The sequence below is a fragment of the Geotrypetes seraphini genome, chromosome 4 (genome assembly GCF_902459505.1).
Source record: "Geotrypetes seraphini chromosome 4, aGeoSer1.1, whole genome shotgun sequence".
In the NCBI taxonomy this organism is placed as follows: Eukaryota; Metazoa; Chordata; class Amphibia; order Gymnophiona; family Dermophiidae; genus Geotrypetes; species Geotrypetes seraphini.
In genome coordinates, this window is record NC_047087.1 from 203,249,678 (window position 1) to 203,274,421 (window position 24,744).

At 43.0% G+C, this 24,744-nt stretch overlaps 1 protein-coding gene across 2 annotated transcripts in view; it reads left to right on the forward strand.

Moving 5' to 3' along the window:
- Window positions 1-24,744, forward strand: part of NOLC1 (nucleolar and coiled-body phosphoprotein 1) — a 184,936-nt gene that overhangs the window by 112,141 nt on the left and 48,051 nt on the right. For both annotated transcript variants that reach the window (XM_033942768.1, XM_033942767.1), the window contains exons 2-4: window positions 3,601-3,656; window positions 15,470-15,597; window positions 20,211-20,344. In XM_033942768.1, the coding sequence (XP_033798659.1) occupies window positions 3,601-3,656; window positions 15,470-15,597; window positions 20,211-20,344 (318 nt within the window). The remainder of the gene's footprint in view (window positions 1-3,600; window positions 3,657-15,469; window positions 15,598-20,210; window positions 20,345-24,744) is intronic.

Below are 24,744 nucleotides of genomic sequence, written 5' to 3' on the forward strand. Positions count from 1 at the left end.
CAGTGCTAGATGCAGTACTTCAGGTGAGGGCGCACCATGGCCCGGTACAGCGGCATGATAATCTCCGATCTGTTCGTGATCCCCTTCTTTATCATTACTAGCATTCTGTTCTCCCTTTTCGCTGCCGCAGCACATTGTACAGATGGCTTCATGGACTTGTCGATCAGAACTCCCAAGTCCCTTTCCTGGGAGGTCTCTCTAAGTACCAACCCGGACATCCTGTATTCGTGCATGAGATTTTTGTTCCCGACATGCATCACTTTACACTTATCCACGTTGAACCTCATTTGCCATGTCGATGCCCATTTCTCGAGCTTGATTATGTCACATTGCAGATCTTCGCAATCCCCCCTGTGTCTTCACTACTCTGTATAACTTTGTATCATCCACAAATTTAATCACCACTCGTCGTACCAATGTCCAAATTCTTTATAAAGATGTTGAAGAGCACAGGTTCAAGCACCGAGCTCTGCGGCACCCCGCTGGTGATGCTCTTCCAGTCTGAGAATTGTCCATTTACCCTCCACTCTCTGTTTCCTATGCTCCTGCCAGTTTTTGATCCACATGATTATTTCACCCTCGATTCCATGGTATGCAATTTTCCGAAGTAGTCGTTCTTGTGGAACTTTGTCGAACCCTTTCTGAAAATCCAGATATACAGCGTCGACTGGGTTGCCCTTGTCTATCTGCCTGTTTACTCCCTCAAAGAAGTGCAGCAAGTTCATCAGGCAAGATCTGCTTTTACTGAAACCGTGCTGGCTGGTCCTCATGAGATCGTGTCCGTCAAGGTGATCAATGATGCAGTCCTTTATCAGCGCTTCTATCATCTTTCCCGGTACCGAAGTCAGACTCACTTCAATTTAAATTACAACAACAAGAACTCCTGCAGAATTCACTTGTTCGCCTTCCCCTCTCTAAAATCATGTCACTTCAAAAGGTTCCTTGACAAAACTTTCTCCTTCCAGGCAGCCAAACTTAATCCTTGGCTAGCTCGAATTATACTCGAGGTCCCCACCTACCTCGCCTTCAGAAAACAACTCAAAACACACCTATTCCATGATCAGAACCCTTAACACCTTCCGCCACCTCCCCCCCCCCACCTATGTACTGAAATCTCTACCTACTCCTTCTTCCTGTACTCTCTGAACTCCAATGACTTCATTGTTTGTAACTTCTGTTTAACTGACTTCCGATTAGCTAACTCTGTTTATTTAACTGACTTCCTAACTTCCACGACTTCTTCATTTGTAACTTTGTTTAACTGATGTGAACCGCCTAGAACTCTCTGGGTATGGCGGTATACAAAATAAAGTTATTATTATTATTAGTTTCCTGGATCTCCTCTCAAACCTTTTTTGAAGATCGGTGTAACGTTTGCCACCTTTTTCATTTGTAGCCCATGTTGCCTGGTCTAACGCCTCATGGTTTGTTTTTTTTTCTGTGTTCAGAAAGGCTGTTCTAAATTCTTCATTTTCAGAGATCCTTTCTCCAGAATTACTACCGTTTTCCCATGTGTCTTTTCTTACCCCATTTCTAGTGAAAGAACAAAAATGACTTGATCAGAGTGACTCCTGCTTAAGTATAGTTTTAATTTTATGTTGAACTCTGTGAATACTGAAAACCAGTGGGAGAATTCCTACTCAGCAAATGCTACAAAGCTTTATATTTTAAGCTTCTGGTCTTTGTAAATGTACCCTTTGTTTTTATTGTATATGGCAGTTTCATATGTTTGACACTTTTGAAAGTGCCCTGATTTAGAAGCGAGTGGCTTAGGTTTTAAGAAACTGTTCTGTGAGGTGATTTGTCAAATTAGATTGTGGCTTGAGTGGTTCTCACCTTTAATGTGTGTGTCGGGTAGCACTTTAGAAATAATAAACAGTAGTAGTAAATTGTCTTTTCAACAAATGTTAATACCAAATTCTTTTGCTGGCACAGTCCCACGGGTAGCTGAGTTTAATTACAAAAATTGGAGTAAGTAGAGATCTGAAAGTTAATAGACGATTGGAATGCAAGATTGAAGTTTTTGTCTGGGGTGCTGGTGGCTAGGTGATATGCATTTGTCTCTATGGCTGTTATTGAGGTTAGCTACTGGCCGCCTTGCTGACACGTGCTTTAATTACTGATTCAGAAGGGAAGTAAAATTGTCTTGCATTTCTGGCATAGCTCTGAACCTGGTATTCTTGAACATAGCTGTCCTCAGACTGAAGTGGGCCACTGCATACAGGCTTCCTGGGCTTGTAAAGATGGCTGGCAAGCACATCATAAATTTAAAAAGTTTTTGAAAGATGAGTTAGTCATTCCATCTATGAACCAGGAGTTTAATTTCCAAACCTATATAAAAAGTTACTAAGCATTGGGGGTACTAAAAGCTAATAAATGTGTTAAAACTTGGGGGTAGGAAACAGGGAGATTATGGTGGGAAGGATTGCTTATTTAAACTGCTGTAAATGTTTTGTGATTTTACGTTAATAAAAATATTTAAAGTTAAAAATTTATGTTAAAACTTATTTCAAAGATGTCTAGTCTTTGTAGACTTTCTCACCACGATCACCCAAATTTATAATTTCGGTTTATATAAGTCAACCTTTTTTTTTCCCCCTCCTCTTTTTTGTGTGTGGGAGGTTACCTCAGTTTATATTTGAGTATATGCAGTAATAAAAATGTTAGTGACTCTAGGAAAAGGTGACTAAAGCAGAAAATCTAAAGTGTTGATAGTGGCTGATTTTTTAAAGTCAAGGATTTATAAGGAGTGTAAAAATGAACCCCCTCCTAAGCCTTTCTTAAGATTTCATAATTCCTATATAATATCTCTCTATAATATTGATCGTTTCTTTGTTAAATGGTGGTCTGAGAAAGAATTAGGGGTCCTTTTATCAAGCTGCGGTAGGGGGTTTAATGCGCGTAATACCACGCGTTAAACTGCCTGCCGCGCTAGCTGCTAACGCCTGCATTGAGCAGGAGTTAGTTTTTTAGCCGGCCACATGATGAAATGTCTGACATGCTAATCCCACTAGCGTGGCTTGATAAAAGTTCCACTATGATTTAATTTCACTTTGATTAGTGAATTTATTTTCTTTTTCTTCTTTTACTTGGTGGATAATGATTCTGTATTTCTTAAACAAGTTGTATTGCTTGTGAATAATGTGATAATAAAAATAAAGTTAAAAAAAAATTAACCCCCGTCCTTTACTGACACATGCGGGATTTTGCGCCGGCAGCGGCGGTAACTGCTCCGGCGCTCATAGAATTCCTATGAGCATCAGAGCAGTTAACGCCGGTGCTAAAACCCGCGCTACGCTAAATGCTAACATGTCCATAGACTAAAATGGACACATTGGCTTTTAGAGTGTGCTAAACGGCTGCTCGCCTTAGTAAAAGGACAAGTTTCAAGTTTATTAGGTTTTATATACCGCCTATCAAGATTATCTAAGCAGTTTAACAATCAGGTACTCAAGCATTTCCCCTATATTTGGAGATTTTGCTATTATGCTATTAATAAAATTGTAAATTTTATGTCAAGCTGTACATTGGATGAATCACTTCATATACACGGTTAATAAATTCCTTACCTTCCTTGAATTATTTTTCTTTGTTTTGCAGAAAGACCAGGATCCTAATGCAGTTTCTCTTATGGAAATCTTCAGCCATTGGCTAAAGTAAGTTTGCCTGGAGGAGCAGAGTGCTTTAGAATTAATTTTACATGGAACCTAGTAAAGAGCAGGTCACTGAGAAAGAGATGAGGGAGGGCACTCTTAAACCTTTGACATGGCAATTGGTGTAGGTCATAAAAATGATCATTTTAGCTCCTACGTGGCTTTGTGGATCTAACGGTCTCAGACCGCAACAATTTTAAAAGCTACATGACAATTAAAAAACAAAAACACACAGGAAAGCAGAGGAATCTAGCAAATGGTGCTAGGGTAAGAATTGCTTAATGAGGACTGAACAATTGGTTGCAGAAACCCATAGTAGAAAATGATTAGTTTTCTCCTTAGTAAAAATTAAAATTTGTATTGCAAAGGATTCCAGGTGATAGGTTTTATACCCCTGGTCGCGAATTGATTGCAGAAGGACGTCATCTACATCTTTTGACTCCACCTTCTATCCCAGTGGGCTGTACTACCACCTTCTGTTTTTTTTATTTTGCAAATGAATTGAGGTGTCCTGATCTGCTCAGCTTAATTTTATTATTTTCAGGATTTTCTCTTTAAAAATTTTTTATTTTTATTTTGAGGTTGCGGTGCCCAGAGGTTCTCTTTCTTTGGGGCAGCTCTACCTGGGAGAGGACGCAGACTCCCTGGGAGAAGTCTGCTGCTAACAGAGCAACCCTCAGGTGTACCTTTGTAGCCAACCTGCACTAATAGTTTTGGAGCGCGGCGTCCGTTCCCCTTGAAGCTAACTGCTCCCTGATTTATCAGGGGCTTGAGTGTAGGCTGGCCCTGAAAAAAGTCCGTTGGGCTTAAGAGGCCCGCTGCAATTTTTTTTAATCCTCCCCCTGTCGCGGCGAGCGGGCTAGTGGGGATCTGAGGTCTCGGTCAGACTTATCCTGAAGCAGAAAGTCTTCTCCAATCCTGTCAGCTGCAGCCAGGGCAGACACAGGCAGGCAGCAGCAAGACACAGTGAGTACAAGCTATTATAGCCTATGGGGAAAAATTGGGAGCTCTGAGTTTGATCATTTTGAGGGATTTTAGGACCAGAGATAAGGTTTCCCACCTCTAAAAAACCCTTCCACTTGTCTGTCTTACAGATTTGTACCAACTGGCAACCCAAAGATCAAGATATTTGGACCTGTAGAACCTTTGCTGAGGCAGAAAGTCTTCAATTCTGTCAACTGCAGCCAGGACTGACACAGACAGGCACCCGCAAGACATAGGGAGTACAGGCTATTATAGCCTATGTGGAAAATTTTGGGGTTCTAAATTTGGCCATTTTTTAGGGGTTTTGGGACCAGAGACAGGATCCCCCACCTTCAGAAAGCCCTTCACTGAATTTTTTTTCAAGTTCAGGGTAGCTCCCCTGGGCCGTTGGCACGAGATTGCTGCCGTGACGGTATTCTTGGTTTTTCCCAATTTTATTTTAAAAGCCTCTAGCGATTTTGTTTATAAATGACAAGAACGGGCTCCCTCGCTATTCTAACCCCATATCATGCCAGCTTTGCGGTGGATGGTCAGCAGAGGAGTGTTCGTATGCTACGGGGCACGTGAGGTAGGGGTGGGAACTATGTGCTCAGCCTACTCCTGAGATCTCTAGGTCTGGGGAACTGCAGGAGGACCTGGGTTTTGGGAAAAGATTCCCTTTCGGGGTATCTAAATAGTGAAAATGCCACACACAGACTCATGAAAGCTGTGGAGCCCGAGAGGCCTGTCTGAGTTCCTGCAGTGATCCTCGGGGTCCTCAGTACATGCCTTTATCCCAGACTTTGTTAATCTCCTATGGAAGGCCTACTAAACTTGTCAGGGTTCTTATGCACTTCCTGCATGCACATCAGTGCTGGCACAAGGGGAGGTTTCCCTTCAGAGTGGCTCTGCTCCAGATGGGGTCCTGCCTTTGAACCAGCTGGAGAAGGACTGGGAAGACTGGAGATCAGTTTCAATGCCCTTACTATCCAGGGTGAGGTTTTGCTCCTGGAGGATTCAGCTTTCCTTATAGGGAACGGAAGTCCAGAGGCAGTTTCCCTGTGAGGAATCCCTCCTTCCCCATGAGGAATCCCCTACGTCCCCGCCCGTCCCTATAAACTACAGAAATAGTTATTTCATTTAATTATGCTACTGAATTAAAGGCTCTGGTAGAAACCCAGTTAAAAATAAGCAAAAAGACTTTATTAATTTGGAAATATTAATTGGGAAGAATACATACTTTGTAAATGGGTTTCTACCAGAGCCTCTAATGTTTATAAATTTTTATCAACACAACTAATATACTACTTTATCCTGAAGCAAAAAAAAAAAAATAATAATTTTTTTCCTACCTTTTGTTGCCTGGTTTCTGCTTTCCTCTTGTTCTCATTCAATTCCTTCCATCCACTGTCTCTCTTCTCTCTGCGTCTTCCATTTGCTCTTTTACTGTGCCTCTCCCTTTCTCCCCCCTCCCAAATTGGTCTGGCACCCATCTTCATCCCTCCGCTCCCCCTATAGTCTGGCATCTCTGTTTTCTTCCCTGCCAGCGTCTTCTCCCCACTCTCTCTTCCCCATTTCCTTTCAGCATCCTTCTCCTCCCTCTGCCTTCCACATGTGCTTTCAGTGTTCTTCTCCCCCCTTTCTTCCCCATGTCCTTTCAGTGTCCTTCTCCCCCCGTCTTCCCCATGTCCTTTCAGCGTCCTTCCCCCCGTCTTCCCCATGTCCTTTCAGCGTCCTTCTTCCCCCCCGTCTTCCCATGTCCTTTCAGCGTCCTTCTCCACCCCTTTGTCTTTCTCATGTGCTTTCAGCATCCTTCTCCATCCCTTTGTCTTCCCCATGTGCTTTCAGCGTCCTTCTCCCCCCTCTGTCTTCAGCATCCTTCTCCCCCCCTCCCGTCTTCCCCATGTCCTTTCAGCGTCCTTCTCCACCCCTTTGTCTTCCCCAGTGCTTTCAGCGGCCTTCTCCCCCCTCAGTTTTACCCATTTCCCTTAAGCGTCTTTTCTTCTCCACTCCACCTTTCCTCCCTCCCTGCCCTTTACCTTTGTGGCGCTTCCCCACCCGACCGACAACAGAACAGGCCCGGTCGGACAAACCTCCCTGCCCTGTAGCCGCAAATCTAAATTACCTTCTTACAGCAGCTGGAGTATTGAAGCTGCTGCAAGAAGGTAATTTAGATTCGCGGCGATAGGGCAGGGAGGTTTGTCCGACCGGGCCTGTTCTGTTGTCGGTCGGGTGGGGAAGCGCCACAAAGGTAAGGGGACCTGACCGGTTATACACACTCCCCCACATGGCTGCAACTGGGGCGGACCGCCCCCCCCCTTTTGGTACGCCATTGCAGCACACAGCCTACCGGAAGTCTTCCCGATGTCAGCGCTGACGTCGGAGGAAGGGAGGGCTTTGCTTAAGCCCTCCCTCCGACGTCAGCACTGACATCGGGAAGATTTCCGGTAGGCTGTGTGCTGCGGCAGGGCAGGTAAGAAGGAGACTAGACTCGCAGCTCGAGTGCCATCCACCCCTGCAGGAACCCCGCGACCCTAGGGGGCGTCCCCATGGGATCCCCGTGACACAAAGGGGGAACCCGTGGGTCCACGTTCCCGTGCATCTCTCTACTCTAGAAGTGCTCAACTGCGACTAGAGGCCCAGTTATTCTGGTGGGCAGAGGCTCATTTGCAGCCTCTCTCCGCAGCTCATGCAGTGGGAGTATAGAATGTATATGCCGACTACCTCAGCTGGTAGAGATTATACCTGGTAGAATGGGCATTATCTGGAAGGGTGTTCGACCTCATTGTTCAATGTTTGGGTCAACCAATGATGGACTAGATGGCATGAACATGGAACAAAAAGTTAGATTGCTTCTAAAGCTGAAGATTCTAACCCAGAAGTGCCGGATTGGATGCATTCGTACAACCATGGCAGGAGAAAGGTCTGCTTTATGTATTTCCCCCTAGGCCCATGGTAGGCCAGGTCACTTGCATAGTGGCAAACCATCTGGTACTAGTGACTAGATTGGATGTGGTATGCAGATCTAGTTTGTCTCCAAAGACCCAAACATCAAGCTACCAGTACATAAGGATCTTCTAAGTCAGGGACAAGTTCTATGGAGAATCTGGAACTCTTTGGGCTTAGGGCAAGGCTCTTGAGCAAGCAGTTTTAGCACGTAAGGGCTACTTGGAAGTAGTTATCTCTACTCAGAGCTAAGAAGCCTACAACAGTCGTGCCTACATAATGAGGAGCCCTTTTAAAGTTCCAAGTTCAGTGGTCCTGGCATTCCTACAAGCTGGACTAGAAAAGGGTCTTGTGGTGGGATCACTTAAAGTACAAATGGCAGGTCTCATGCTTTCAAGCCTGAGTAGAAAATAATTATTTGGCATTGCACTAAGACGTCCAGATTTTTGAAGGGAGCACTTAGGTTGTGCTCGCCTGTACGTCAACCTTTCCCATCATGGAACTTTTAACATTGTTCTGAAGGGACTTAGGTTTTGTATGAGCTTCTTCAATAAACATCACTGATGGATCTCACAAAACAGACTTTTTCTAGTGGCGATTGTTTCTGCGAGAAGGGTCTCTGAGTTGCAAGCACTCTCATGCAGAGAACCGTTCCTCAGGATCACAGAAACTGGGATTTCCCTGCGCACAGTCTCTTCTTTCCTACCGAATGTTGTTTCAGCCTTCTGTGCCACCCAGGAGATTTGTTTACCTGAGTTTTAGTCTGCGGGTTTGATGAAGAAGAATAAGCTTTTGCAGGTGCTAGATGATAGAAGAACTTTGCTGCATGATTTAGAAAAGACCTATGATTTTCGTCTCTCAGACCATTTTTTGTTCTAACTAGTCAGGCTGGACGATGCAGACCAGTTTCCAAGGCATCTGTTTCTAAATGGATCATTATGGCGATTTTGTCGACGTACATTGGCTATGGCAAACAGCTGCCAGTCTCGCTGAGAGCACTCTCTACCAGAGGTGTGGCCTCTTCATGGGCAGAGTCTCTGGTGTAGGGCAGGCTAAATGGTCTATTCTCCATACCTTTACAAAGTTCTACAGAGTGTTTGTAGCAGCTCATGAGGACACCGTGTTTTGGGTCCTCAGTTTTACAGACAGGCTCATCTGTCCCACCCTAAACCTAAGATGCTGCTTTGGTATGTCAACTATCATCCAGAATCCTTTGCACTAGAAGAGAAAATTTGGTTCTTAGCTCTATAATTTTCTTTGTAGTAGAAGATCAAAGGATTCCAGGCCCTGCCCTGTCAGTTACTTCGCCTGCTTACTGCCTCGGACAGATTCTGTGGTTCCAGAAATGGAGATCTTTTCCAGCAAGTTGGATAAGAATGTACTGGATCATAACACCCCCCCCCCCAAAAAAAAAAAAAAAAAGAAAGAATGGAACTGTTGAAATTGATGTGTTTAAAGAGCTCCAGAGCTGTTAGTGCTGGTTGCACTCAAAGAGGTGGATTGTTAGTTCCATCTAGTTATACTATTTGGGTTAACATCGTTCACTTTATTTGCTACATAGCAGAACAGAAATGTATTGTCTGGGAGGTTTCCCCGTTCCCCTCTTTCTGATTTCTTATATTATAGTAGTAATCGACTGCTTTGGTACAAACTGAAGGAGGCAAAGTCAAAAGATGTAGATGACATCTTTCTACAAACAATTTGTGACCAGGGTATAAAACCATCCAGAGTCCTTTTCTCTTCTACTACAAAGAAGATTATCAAGGTAAGAATCTAATTTTCCCATTCCTATCCAGTCTAATTCTTCAACTCCCTTCCAGGTGTTTTTTTTCCTCCCCCCCTCTTCCCTTTATTTATTTTTATGATGTAATTACAAACTTTCAGTCCCCATTCTCCCACAAACTTGCTTATGTAATTGTAATTGTTTATTTAATGTTCAATCTTTTTTTTTTTTTTTCTTTACCCCTTTTCTTAAATTTATTTTAATATTTTTATCTATGTAAACCGGCCAGATACATGATGATGGTCGGTATATTAAAATGTAAATAAACTTGGAAACTATCCATTGTCCTTTGCCATATCCTCTGCCTCTCTCTACCCTTTATCACATGCTCTGTCTTCTCCCTGCTTTTTGAATTATCACCTTTTTCTCATCTCCCACTCCTCCTAGGCTGCAGGATGATATGCTTAAGCTTGCAATGTGCTTTCCTAGTTCAGGCTCAGTCTCCTTAGAGCCCTCCCAAAAAGCCTGGCCTATAGGCAAGAGATTACATTCAGATGCCACTCGCAATGACGGTGCGAAACACAAGTGCATGGAGGAGGTGGAGACCCAACTTACCCCAGTCAGGGGTCCTTGGGGCCACCTGTTCATGGCTTTTCTGATTTTATCAGTCTTGTGAAAAGCTTATTTGATGGTTTGGCATAGGAGGAACTCCATCCCATGCAGTTTTCCCCACCTCAGAGCAAACCAGATCCAAGCATCATTGACTATTTTGAGCAACATTAGGAGGATTAGAAGTCTCTTTCTATGCCCTTATCTCGGAGATCCGCTGTGTCCTTGGATGGACCGGAGGTCAGGAGGCTGTGGTTTCTATTGATCAGGGTGATGATCCATTAGTGTGCATGATACAATAGCGGACAGGTGGCGTTCTGAGATTCCCCATGTGTGGTTTAAATATTGTCTAAAAGGCATGATATAACTTTAAATAGTATTTGAAGGAATTTAGGTATAGGTTTGAGTGTTTATATATTCAGAGTGCCTAATAGGATTGTGAATCCCTCCCATATGGCATATTCTCAATCTATCTGTTTCCACTGCAACTGTCCCTGCTGCCTTCAAACATGTGGTGGTTAAGCCGCATCTCAAAAAACCCTTGCTGGACCCCCACCTGCCCATCCAACTATCACCCTGTCTCGCTTCTTCCATTCCTATCCAAGCTACTCGAGCGTACTGTTCTCCGTCACTGCCTGGACTTCTTTCCAATTTGAAAGATTCTCGATCCTCTACAATGTGGCTTTCGCCCCCAACACTCCACAGAGACTGCCCTCAACTATGTCTGTAGTGACTTGTTCATGGCCAGATCTAAGGGCCTTTACTCGATTCTCATCCTTGACCTGTCTGCTGCCTTTGATACTGTTAATCACAGCTTATTCCTTGATACGCTGTCCTCTCTTGGATTCCATGACTCTGTCCTCTCCTGCTTTGCCTTCTACCTCTCCCAAAGCACCTTTAGTGTTTGACGTTTTTTCCCCAGCTATGTCCCTCAAAATGTCATGGTTTTAAAAAGTGCTCTCGTTTCTTCAGGTCCATGTCCCATAAGGACACTCATAACTGTTGCCTGCAGTATTTGGGACTCATCCAGAATCATCATCCTTGTAAGCTGTTTTGTAAATGTCAAGAAGTATTAGAAGTTGTGAAAAAAAGTACAAACTGGGGTTTTTTTTTGGGGTGCTGAGAAGTCTGGTCCATGACTTTCTCATCAACAGCATTAGTCCTGTTGGCTTTTGGAGCTGGATTGGACACTGGGAAGTCAAAATAGCAGAACAGCCAAAGTGAAGTAACCAAAATCAGTTTATTGTATTGAAGAGAGAGTGCACAAACAAAGACTTGACATAGGCTGTTTTCGCCCTCACAAGGGCTGCATTAGGGGGTTTAGTAAAACTATAAAACAATAACGGAATGGAATCAATAAAATCATAATTAAAACATAATTAAAAAGCAATGCAAACATATAAAAATTTAAATGTATAAACCAAGGACAGCATGTGTAAATTATGCATAAATATATATTTATGGAGGCTACAAACTAGATTTTAAAAGCCCAGAAGTGCTACACAATATATAAAAGGTGCTTACAGGCAAAGTAATATCTGAAGTGTAACACCCCCCCCCCCCCACACACACACACAAAGAGTACATGCCTAGGTGGTGTATAGGAACAGCATCACCAGCCAAGTTAAAACTAAAAAATAAATTCAAAGGATTGTAGAAGGCAATGCTAGAATAAAAAAAGGCAGCTCTAATATTAATAAAAACAGAAAAATGAAAGCAAAAAGTCCTCCTTACCATTACTTGACCAAAAGATGGCAGTGTTCTACAATCAAAAACAACAGCAACCAGCAGCATAACTGCTTAAACTTGGACAAAAAGACCCAGATGCTCAAAAGTTTCCTTGTGAGAGTGATTAAAACCAGTCTTACTTGCAAGGAAGCTCTACTTCCAGTGCTCAAAAGGGTTTTCCAGGGCTTATATGGATAGCTGTAGCAGCCACTGTTAACCCTATGCAAAAGCATTACAAGGAGCTCATTAGTATTTAAATGAGCACTCCTTATAATGCTCAAAAGGAAAGAGAAGGAAACGCTCACCTCTTCCCGGGGAATTTTTTTAGGTAGGTCTTGAGCTGCTGATAGCTGTTGTGTGTGTGTTATGGGTATATGTTCTGAGCCTAATATGGGCGCAGGGGATACTCACACAACACATGCATAACAGTAGGTGAAACAGAGCTGACAGCCCTGCTCAGTACAGCCTAGGGTTTGTTTTATTTCACACTGAGGTGAAAACAAAGACGAATCCTTCTGAAGCTTTGAGTGGTGAGCGCTCTGCTCTCCTCTGCCTGCTTATCTGATCGGGGCTCTGGAGCCCTGATCAGATGAGCAGGCAGGGAAGAGCAGTTAGGTTAGTTGCTGATGAGGGAGGGTTTGGAGCTGTGCCTATTGCTTTGCTTTTCTGAACAGGCACCTGGCACAGTTCTTCCCCTCTTTTACCAGGCTATTCAGCATAATTAGCTTACATATAATTTACATGCTATTGTACTGAGCATAGCATAGCAAAAGGAAATTGCTCCTAACCTGGCTTTTGTTGCCAAGTTGCCCGGAGCTTTGTACATCCAACTCAGGGCTCCTTTTACTAAGCTGCGATAGCGGTTTTATTGCGTACTAGACGCTAACGCCAGCATAGAGCTGGCGTTAGTTCTAGCCCTGTAGCGCAGGTTTAGTGCGCGGGCAATTCTGCGCACGCTAAAAATGTTATCACAGCTTAGTAAAATGAGCCCTCAAGTCTTTTATGCTAGCTTACAGGGGTCAAAGGGCACAGCAACAAACTATATTAAAACATACCAAAAAAGACCCCTCCCCTCCATATCAAATTGCTGGAATAATCTTAAAAATGCTTATGAATTATAAAAAGTGCAAAAAAACCCACAAAAAACACCCTATCTATAGAGCCCCCCCCCCCAAATTGCAATAAAATACATTCTTTGTTGGCTCGCTATCTTTTTCAGCATATAGTTCAAATTTCTTTTGCTGATGTTCAACTGCATTTCATTGTACAACTCCTCAGTATCTCTCCTTTATTATCTCTTCCTACATCCCTCCTCAGAAACTCTGTTCCTTCCTGCTTGCTGTTCTGTACATCTGGAATAGACTTCCTGAGTTGGTATGTCAAATCTCCATCTCTTTCCCTATTCAGATCTGGATCGAAAACCCATCTTGTTGAGGCTGCTTAACTTTTAAGCCACCTGTTTGATTAAAAATGGATTTTATTTACATGGAGGGGCATTTTCAATATGATGTTTTACAAAAAACAAAGCCAAATGTCATTTTTGAACCAAAAAAAAGTTTACCGTATTTTTCACTCCATTAGACGCACCTGACCATAAGACGCACCCTAAATTTAGAGAAGGAAAACAAGGAAAAAAACATTCTGAACTAAATTCTCCCTGCCAGGCTTTGCACCCAATTCCACACTCCTTGCCAAGTTTTGTACCCTGTCCCCTCTCCCTGCCAGGTTCTGACCCTGTCCCCCCTCTGGTGGTCTAGTGGTAGGCAGGGACAGGAGACAGGGCAGGCAGGGACAGGGCAAGCCGGTAGGTAGGCAGCTGGCAGGCTCCAGCCGCTCCCTCCTCCATCCATATTTTTAATTTGGCAGGGAGGGCAGGCAGGCCCCAGCCTCTCCATCCTCCTTACCCCCCAGGCAGGCGACAGGTCACCCTCTCTCGCTGGAAGCGGCGCCCTCAGCAGGCGACAGGCAGGTCCTGGCACTCTTCCTCCTCCCCGTGCGTACTTTTTTTTTTTTTTTTTTTTTACACTTCTGTTCATGGCAAGGCTGGCTGGCTGCCTGGTTCCTGCCGCTTCCTGCCAGAACCGCCGGCTGACGCGGCTGCCTCATCTTCCGTTCTCTCGCGGCATAGCGGTGCACCAAGTTGCCTGCCGGGTCCCGCGCCGCTTCAGTTCTCATGGAAAGTGGTGCGGGACCAGGCAGGCAACCTGGTGCGCCGCTATGCCGCGAGAACGGGAGGCAGCCCCAACAGCCTGCAGTTCTGGCAGGAAACGGCTGGAACCAGGCAGCCAGCCAGCCTTGCCGCGAACAGAAGTAAACAAAACAAAACAAAAAAAGGTACGCGTGGGGGGCAGCGGGGAGAAGGAAGAGGGCCAGGGCTTGCCTGTCGCCTGCTAGCCAGCAGAGGGCACCACTTCCAGCGAGGGAGGGCGGCCGCACTAAAAATAGGTAACCGAGGGGGGGACGGACGCTTTGGGTATTCGCTCCATAAGACGCACCCTAATTTCCACCCAATTTTAGGGGGAAAAAAAGTGCGTCTAATGGAGCAAAATATACGGTATTGGGGGGGGCTCAAAAATTGCCCTAGTTCAGACATTTTTGTGCTTTTTTGTGTCCTTCAAGGGTCATTTTCAAATAAAAAAATGTCCAAGGGAAAAACACACAAAAACAAGCCACTGGGATGACTAGGGGCCAGCAGTGATTTCTAATGTGGAACCGTGCATCATGTAGCTGTATTCGGGTTCCTCTTTCCTGCGTGCACCACCATACACCACTACACTAGCCATTATGCCTGCAGGTATCGCCTATATGTGGGTTCAGTAGATATTTTGTGGTTTTGGGGGAGCTCACAATTTCCACTGCAAGTGTACCTGTTAGAGTAGGATATAGGTCTGGGTCCCCTTCTCCACAGTCCATTTCACTGACCACTGGGCTACTCCAAGGATCTGCTTGCTGCTCTGGAATAGTCATTAGATCTTCATCTGTCTTACAGCCTGGTATGTACTGTCTCTTTCACTTCTTAGGGCTCCTTTTATCAAGCTGTGCTAGCAGTTTAACATGCATAATAGCGTGCGTTAAACCACCGGCTGCGCTAACCGTTAACGCCTGCCTTGAGCAGGTGGTAGTTTTTTTGGCCAGCGCTTGGGTTAGCGTATGATTAAAAGTCGCGCGTGCTAACCCCGCTAGCGCGGCTTGATAAAAGGAGCCCTTAGTGGATGGGAGAGGGTCATGCCTTTATCCCTCTCATGGTCATTTGATCAGTTTGGGCACCTTTTTGACACTTAGGATGTTTTTGGCTAAACCAATAACAACTCTGTTTTTCCCTGGACAATTTTATAATGTTCCATTATCGCTGAAAAATGTCCAAATCATAAGCCTGAAAGATGCCTCCTTGAGATTTAGACAAACTGCATAGAAAGTCTAAAAAAAAAAAAGAGAGTTTCAAAAATTAGCTTTTTGGACTTTGATTGTTTTTGTAAAAAAAAAAAAAAATTTTGTTGCTTTGTGTGTTTTTCTGTTTCAGAAATGAATCCCATAGCTTAAAAAAAAACCCAAACAAACCCAAAACCAAAAGTTCCTAACCTCTTATTTCTTGAACAGATTATAAACTTTGTCAAGCAGGTGTTGTCTCTGTGTATGACTTTGTATACATCTCCTCACACAATCACTGGTACTATAAAAATTACTAGTAACAGTCTTATTACTACAGTATAACCAGTATGACGCTTCCTCTTACTTTCCAAGCTGGAATTATGTTGGGAGAACCTCCTATCATGGATTGGAAGGGATCCCCTGATGTAAAATTTTTGAGGCTGTGCTTATTTTTCATGTTGTTTTTCTGTCCTCTCAGATCTCCAGAAGCAAAGAAAAGGAAGCTGGTAGCAAATGGACCAGCCTCAAAAAAGGCAGCTAAGAAAGAATCTTCTAGCAGTGAGGACAGTTCCAGTGAAGAAGAGGAGCCGCCTGCGAAAAAGCCAGGTTGGAGTTAGTTTTTGCTAAGAACTGCCTAATCCCTGTGGAATGGCAGACTGAGAACAGGGTAGAGAGTGGACAAGCACACTTCTTTACTCGTGTTTTCCCTTTATTCCACAGATATTTTTTTTTCTCTAATGCCACTGTGAATGGTTATGGAGGGGTGACCTAGTGATTAGAGCTGCTGCCTCCAACACCCTGAGGTTGTGAGTTTGATCCCAGCCTACTCCTTGTGATTTTGGGCATGACACCTATCACTTCATTGCCCCAAGTACCATAGTTAGATTGTGATTTTGCCAGGACAGATAGGGAAAATATTTGAGTACCTGATTATTATTCAGTGTATTATAAATCGCTTTGGGCAATCCTCCTTATGAAAAGGCCATTAATAAAGCCAAATAAATACCACCTTTCCTCCACGGATATCAAAGTGGTTTACAATACATTGAATGTGCTGACCAGAAGTAGGAGGAGAGTTCTAGTACTGGAGGCCATGTTCTCTCCTGCTTCCAGAAATGCTTTTTGAGCCATGTTGTACTTAATTTTTCCCTCGTGGTTAAAGTATTAGCCTAACTTTCAGCAGCAGAGAAAGAAGATGCCTGAGGTATCACTACACTCCTGTTACTGGGTGGTGCAAAGTGGTAGGGTATTGAAGAGGGGTTGGAGTGAAAGGAAAAGAAATAAAATGTTTTCTTTATGCTTTTTTAAGATTATACAGATTGGGGAATAGGTCATTTCAGTGCGGGATGTTTCATCACAGCCCTTTAAGTGTGGACGGTTTCATTACACGGGGTTGGCCCCCACCCAGCTCACCTAAATGGGTGGCTTACGAGGTTTTTCCGTGTGAGATGTTTCAGTGCAAGATGTTTCATTGCAGCCCTTTAAGAGTGAACCATTTCATCGGGCTGAGTTGGCCCCCACCCAGCTCACCTGAACAGTTCGCGAGGAGTCTGACAGAAGCTGAGTCAGCCCCATTGCACTGAATCATATCCCCCCTCCCCAACCTGGCTTACCTGAAGAGCTAAGGAGTCTGACAGATGCTGTCCCCATTCTTGAAGCACCAGGATGAGGGGGGCAATATCCCCCTCTTTCAGCAGTCCAATTTGGGCATGAAGCACCAGTGTGGGGGGGTGAGGGTGCAATGCCCCCTCTTTCACCAGTCCAGTCGCTCATGAAATATCAGTGTGTGGGAGGGCGAAGGGGGGTTAATGTCCCCCTTTTTCACATCCAATTGGGCATGAAGCACCAGCGGGGGAGGGGGACAAATGGGTCTGTCTCGGAAGCCTTGTTTCACCTGTCCAATTGGGACTTAAGCACCAGAGGGGGAGGGGCCTTCTTTGATATGCCCTTTTTTCACCGTGATATTTATCCTATGGAACAGCAGCTTCAGCAAGGTAAACGCTCAACAGCAATAAAAGGGTCACGATGAAATGGCCGCACTGAACTGTCCTAAACCCTACAGATTGTGTCTGTCTTATATCTTCAATCTCATATGAGCTCTTCACCATGAGTCTTTAATCTTATTACAGCATTTTTCACCATCTGCTTTAAGAAAGTTACCGGTAGGTTCTTTTAAAAAGTCGTTTTCAGCAGTTTTACCTAATATGTGGAATTCTTTACCACCAATTATCAGACTTTTAGGAAGTTTTTCAAGATGAGGTTTTTAAAAACATTTTTTGCTTGAATTTGAAAATTTGTATAAGTTTTCTTATCTGATCATTTCTGCTATATTTGTTTTGCCATGTTCTGTGTATTAACATTTATATTCTTATAATCCAACAAAGAAAAATGGGGAGACCCAATGATCCACAGTGATCCACCGATGAAAACAAAAAACTGTGGATACAGATGTTCTGGAGATAATTTATTAAACACTGACATATAAAACCATGAAAATTAAATGAAAAAAGTACAAAGATAAAAAACACAGTGGTAAAAATCCAACCGGTCCCTACACGGTCCGTCTTTTGGCGAACACGCCTTCCTCAGGGGTCCAATTGTTTGCAAACTCACATATAAAGAATTGGACTGAAAACGCTCTATTGTCTTTAAACATGTGAGCAAAGACCACCGCAGACAAGCTGAAGTAGCAAAAAAACGCTACGGTACAGCATGCAAAATGCTACAGTACAACATGCACAATCACACACTGTTCTTAATATGGCCATGTATCATTCCTGAATCGGCTACAGAACATCTGTATCCACAGTTTTTTTTTATTCTTGTAATCCACCTTCAACCACTTTATGGTAAAAGCAGTGTGGAAATTCTCATGTTAGTTATGAGAATGGAGGCTGGTGGGGGGGGGGAGGGTAAGGGAGAAAACTGCCTGGGAGTGAGTGAGATCAGGGATTATAAAATGGAGAATCAGTTGAGGCAGGGTGATTGTGTGAGGAGATCAGTACTGGGGGAGTACATGAGGTCTTGCATGATGTTGAGGAAAGTTGTGAGAGGATTAGGGATAAGTGGGTGGGACTGGAGTTGGAGGAGAGGCTCGTGTATCAATTCGGATAACCTTTCTCATCCTGAACCCCCCCTTCACTAATCTCACAACCAAGCTCTGCACTCCCCCTGGTACTAGAACAACTAACCTTCCAGTCCTCTTCTTTCTCCCACCATGCTGAGCATCCCTTTTCCCATTCAAATACATTTTAGAGAGACAGCAAAGATTGGATATTGGCTTTTATTTTAAAGAAAGTGTACAATAATGTGCAGCTGCTTGTGACTCTGGGCAAGTCACTTAACCCTTCATTGCCTCAGGTAGAAAATAAATATTTTATTTATTTATTTAGATTTTTATCCCATCCTCCCAATAGCTCAGAACGGTCTACAAGCAGACATTCACAGTGGAATACATTTGGACAATACAAAGACTATACAGTAGTTTAAATGTAAGGGCTATACAGTAATTTAAATACAGGTTAAGAATGGATTGTATAGCAATTTAAGTAGAAGTTTTGATTGGAGAAGAGAGGGGAGAGGGGTTCAAGGGGGGTGAGGCGTAGACTGTGGTTGAATTTTAGTTGAAGAGGAGGGTCTTTATCGCTTTCCGGAAGGTCATCAATGAGTTCTGTAGTCTGATTTGTGGGGGGGAGTTGGTTCTAGAGTTGGGGGATGAAGTGGCTGTAGGAGCGTTTGCGGGCGGTTTCTGACAGGAGGGACCTTCCTGGGGGGATGCATAGACGTTTCTCCATTTCTGAGCAAAGGGGGCGTACCCATATATATTATGTAAATTGCTTTGATGGTAATTACAGAGAGACAGTATATTAAATCCCATCCCCTTTCCCTTGTGCTGTTGTAACAGCTTCCCTTTTGCACTGCTAGTAGCAGTCTCTTTATGTGCAGCATAGTAGGGGTCTCCTTATAGGTTACCTAGTGCCAGATTCCTTGTATTCTACATAGGAGTATTATCCTTTAGGCTGCTTGATGCTTCTTATGTGCTACATCAGTGTATCTCAAACTGTGTACCACGAGAGAATCTGTTAGGATAAAAAAAACCCAACTGGCTTTATCATTTATACCCTAAAGAATGTGAGCTTTATCTTTTCCACTATGCTTTTCACCCAAAGGCCGATTTCATTGCAGTCCCAAACATGACAGAAAAAAACAGGTGATCTTCAATAATCAAATTGGTTTATTGAAAGAATTAATTTGATAATTACAAGGCAAAATTGAATTAGTGCAATAAATTAATATACTACTGGAGGCTATTTTAGCTTTTAATGGGAGTAGTAAAAGCACGCTTCTCTTGTGTTGTTATAGCCCCCTTTGGCAGCAGGAGAGATGCCCAGTGTCTCCCGTTGCCAAACGACACACCTCCCCAGCAGAGGGAGGAGATGCCCAGTGTCACTCACTGTCAAATTAATCTGGGAGTTTTTTGACCTATTATCGAAACCTGACCTACATTTGCTAAACACAAGCAGTGTTGCCTTCAAAGGTCTCAGGTCTTTTTCTCTGTATACACTGTGTATCAGAAAGTGATTTGCTTCCAGCATGAGTGGTTGTTTGGTCTAAACTAGTTACATTGTAACACCTGTTTTACACTGTTGATTCTTTTGTAGTCAAAACGTGAGACCCAATATAAAAAAACAAAAAAGCTGAGTTCTTAAATTTGCGACCTGTTATCAGCCAAAACTGACTTAAGTTTCAGCTGAAAATTCTATTTGAGCCCGATTTTGAGTCTAGTGCTGAAAATCAGTGCTAAGCTCCTCATACCCCCCCTTCCCCAACATATTTTTTATGCTCCTAAATTTAGGAGTTTAGTAAAATTTTTGAGTATAAAATTAAGCACATAGCCCTAGTAAATTTTCAGAGAGGTATTTTCTAAGCATAAATCCTTTAAATATTGGACCCAAGCTATTTTAGTTAATAACTTCATACATAACATATAGTTTTTATGGAAGTGAGAAGATCAGCATGACAGTTTATCATGGACAGAGCAGAAGGGCATTGTATGTGGGGTGCTGAAGCTTGTTGCCTGTTTCTCTAGTCTTTAGAAGTCTGTACTTGGATGTATTTGTTGTTGTTTTTTTTTTTTTGGGGGGGGGTTTCTTTGTCATAAGCTTATGCTTTACTTGGGAGAATCTATTTTGACCTGCATAATTTTTGTCCCACCTTAGCGATCCAACCAGCTAAGACGACAAAGCCTGCAGCAAAGGCAGCTCCTTCAAAAACAGCCGCAAGTAGCAGCAGCAGTGAGGACTCCAGTGAGGACTCTGATACTGAAGAGGAGGCAAAGAAGAAGCCATCACTGGTGAGAAAGAGAAGTACCTCCAGCTCCCTTCTAAAAATGTTTCTTAGCATCATTTTCCTGAATCTGCCATTGCTGCCCTTAAGTATAACTGCATAAATACCGCTTACATGTCCCTTTACTCATAAACTGGGCTTCTGAAATGAGAAGTAATATTTCATGTTGATTTTGATACCTTTCACTCAGCACTGAATTTGTGCTATTGCATAAGAACTTTTTAGTAGGTTTTTTTCTGTTTAGTTTTGGGTTGGTCATCTTTGATTGCTATGCTGGACAGCATGATTCTTCATGCACATGTTATAAGGATGTCTTCCTTTATTTTCCTTTAGCATTTGAATTCATCCAGTCCAGGAACTTGTGGGTTGTTGCCCATCATGCACCAGGTGCAGATCGACTACAGAGTTGTGAACTCTGCCATATAAGGACATTGTGCAATTGTAGCAGTTCAGTATTTTGTTAGTGAGACACTAATTTTCCCAAAGTGAAGAATCAGAATATTATGCCAAAGATAACTCCGATATGAAAAAACAATATATATGATAAACACTTTCAATTACAGTTGATGCTGAAATGTCCAGTGATTAATATAAGAACAGCATGGGCTATTAACTGATTCAAACTGAAGGAAAAAGCCTCAGACAAAGGCCCTCCCACCTCCATTGAAGTGGTTTGCTAGCGAAAACAAAAGATAGAAGAAAAACTTTTCCACTTATCTTCCGCTGATCGATACAAAATAGATTTCACAAATCTGCTGCCTCAGGGTGTGACACGACTGATCAGACTTTAAAGTGGGACGCTGAGTGCGTCTCCTGCATCTGACATTCCATCTTTCATAATTCCTCAACAGTAGAGTCATAGGATAGGAGGCAGTGTTCTGTTGTGGATTAGGGTAGGGTTAAATGGCCACTTTTCTCATTTGAGGAGGGTGAATAGCGTAGTGCCTCAGGGATTTAACATTTATAAATTATTTGTGAATTGGAACAAATGATATGATTAAATTTGCAGATGATACAAAACTATTCAAAGTTGCTAAAACACATGTGGACTATGAAAAATTGCAGGAAGTCCTTAGAAAATTGGAAGACCGGGCATCCAATTGGCAGATAAAATTTAATGTGGACAAATGCACAGTGATGCATGTTGGAAAGACTAATCCAAATCATAGTTACTAGATGCTAGGGTCCAATTAGGAGTTGGTACCCAAGATAATGATCTACATCTCATTGTAGACAATATGCAGAAATGTGGCCAAAAAGCAAATAGGATGCTAGAAATTATTATGATATGCATGCTTTAAACTGCAAACCAAGACCTGAGCCCCCTCTTCAGGAAAAAAAATGAGGTCTGCTAAATACTGGGTTGACCTCATTCTTATCTGTTTACAACGTAAACTATTACATCCAGGCGATGAAGAACAACACCAGCATGGGAATTCAGAAATCAAGTTCTTTTAATGTATTGTCAAGTGTTTTCTAATACTTGTATTAACTGTAGAAATATGTAAAAGAAATTAGAAAAGAGTACTTTGTATAATACTGCCATTCTCATTGTATTTTTAGATTTTTGGCAGCATTAAATATTTTTTTTAATTGAAAAAAAAAAGGATATGGATGGTAAATAAGGCTGAGAATATTATAATGTGCCTCTGTTGCTCCATGGTACAACCTCACCTTGAGTATTGCATTCAATTCTGGTTGCCATATCTCAAAGATATAGTGGAATTAGGAAAGGTTCAAAGAACAACGACCAGGATGATAAAGGGGATAAACTCTTCTCATATGAGGAAAGGCTAAAGACATTAGGGCTCTTCAGCTTGGAAACGAGACGGCTGTGGGGAGATATGATTGAGGTATACAAATTCCTGAGTGATGTAGAACAGGTACAAGTGAATCATTTTTTTACTTTATAAAAAAATTACAAAGACTAGGGGACACTCAAAGTTACATGGAAATATTTTTAAAACCAATAGGAGGAAATATTTTTTCATTCAAAAAATAGTTCTGGAACTCATTGCCAGAGGATGTGGTAATAGTGGTTAATGTAGCTGGATTTAAGAGAGGTTTTGACAAATTCCTGGAGGAAAAGTCCATAGTCTTCTATTTAGACAAATATGGGGAAAACCACTGCTTGCACTGGGATTTGTAGCATGGAATGTTGCTACTATTTGGGTTTTTGCCAGGTACTTGTGACTTGGATTGGCCACTGTGAAAACCGGGCTAGATGGACCATTGGTCTGACCCAATATGGCTAATTTTTTGTTCTTAGTCATATCAAGCAAGAACTAAAAACACAAGTGAGAACTCAATAACTGCAGGAGTCTTTAATTCAAAACAATGAAGAATCAATACTCATAACACTTCATAGTAGGATACACTGAAAGGCAGGAAGTGGACAGATCTGACGATTAATAATAAAAATAAAAAATCAACAGGTGAGACCTAATTTCCCCTTCCTTAGCATTGGCATCAGACCAGTCCAGTAATCTGTAGGACATACGAAAGCCTTTGAGAGGGAGTGAGTCACCCTTCTGGTAGAACTGAAGCACCAAAGGAGGTCCCAGCTCTTGCTGCCACATCCAACCTGTAGTGCTGTGCAATAGTGCAAAAAGGGCCATGTTGCCACAAAGCACATCTGATAAAGGCACTGTTTTTTTTTCTGCATAGTGTGGGCTTTCAGAATAAAAGACATCTGTTTCCCCATCAGAAAGTATACCAAAGCAATTCTCTTTGATCCATCATGCAATAGTCACTTTAAGAAGCTACTAGTCCTTTCCTTATGCCTCTGTAGAGAACAAAGAGAACTTATTGGAAACTTCCAAGTATCTCATGAGAACACACCAAACAACCAAAACATAAGTACTAAAGAACTGGGAACCTTGGTGTTCCATCTTGTGGCCATTGGATCCAGTGCCAGAAGACCCCAATGCTAGATGATCATCATTAATTCCTCTTTGTACAGCTCCCATTCCCCTGGATTCAAAGTATATCTGCTGAGAATAACTGCCTGTAGATTCTGCTCTGGTGATATGAGCTGCTGACAGGTTGGACAAGTGGCTGCCAATCCAATAGAATAAGAGTCTTAATTCTAGAGCTTGAGGAACATTCCAGGTCCTTCCTTGCATGTTGGTGTAGGCCACTACCCTGGCATTGTTTGAGAAGACTTGTGCAACCTTCCCCTGGAGACGACTGGAGAAAGCTAACAACCTTGCGGATCATCCTCAATTCTAGCCATTTGATTGACCAAGTTGCTTCCACTGGTGTCTGTGTGTCTTGGACAACCTGAAGCTGGCAATGTGCACCCCCATCTGTGAAGACTGGCATCTGTCACTGTGGGGTTGAAAAAGAGATTCCCTTTTAAAGATAGGAAGACTGGAGCTATTATGTCATGCTGGCTCTCACATGGTAGGCTCACAGAAATTGAAGATTGTAGCCATGGGAAACTGTAGACCAATGGCTGAGCAGAGATTCCTTTAATGTCCTCATTTGGGCTCTGGTCCACAAACTATTTCCATAATGGCCACTATCAACCCGAGCACTTGATATACTTAGGTTTATAGGCACAGAATCTACAGAAGAAACTTGACTTGGCACCAGTTTTTCTGAATGCAGAATATTGAACTCGACTTCTAGATACTCAGGATCCTCAGATAGTTTGCTGTTGAAATTCAGTCTAGAGCAGAGGCCTTCATTAATATTTAGGTTGAGGCCACTTTGGATCCAAATAAGCTGACGGAGAGCCACCAAATATTTTCCTATGCAAAGACACGACACTGCTAACCAGTATGTCAATCACATCCACTCCACCAGCCCATATTTAAACTTTTTATAGAGGATATCCTGAGGGGGTGAGCATTTCCAAATACATTGTCTGTCTAATTGTAAATGCCTTGTCTTTCAAGCATGCAGATTTTCCTTCCATCCACTTTCCCTTTCAGTCATGAGGTTGTGTAGAGAGTAGCAGAAAAGAAGCCAGAAAGATGAGCCACCCCAGAGGTCTCTAGGGTGCCTCAACTGATAAACACTATTTTAGTCTGTAACAACTTTACTACCTTTGAAGTATGGTGACGACTCTCCCAATGAGAGGAAGCTTGGATCATCTGTTCATCCAGCTGGGGATGTACCCTGATGCCTTCCAATCTAAGAGATGCTGTGACCTTTGAAAAGGTCCTGGGCACAGTGGCTTGACCGGTTGGAAGTTACATGGGAAGAGGGTTCCGGTCAGAGCAGCCCTGCATGCAGGAAGCTTCTAAGAGGGTAGTAGGCCCACCCCAGAAGGTGCAAAGGGGTCGACCTAGGAGAGTCGCAGGTTTTGGTTTTATTTGTTGCCGGCGACTGGGAGGGAGGGAGGGTGTGGGATTGGGGGGCTGTTGGATCCGTGATAGGGAGAGAGGGGGGGCTACTGCT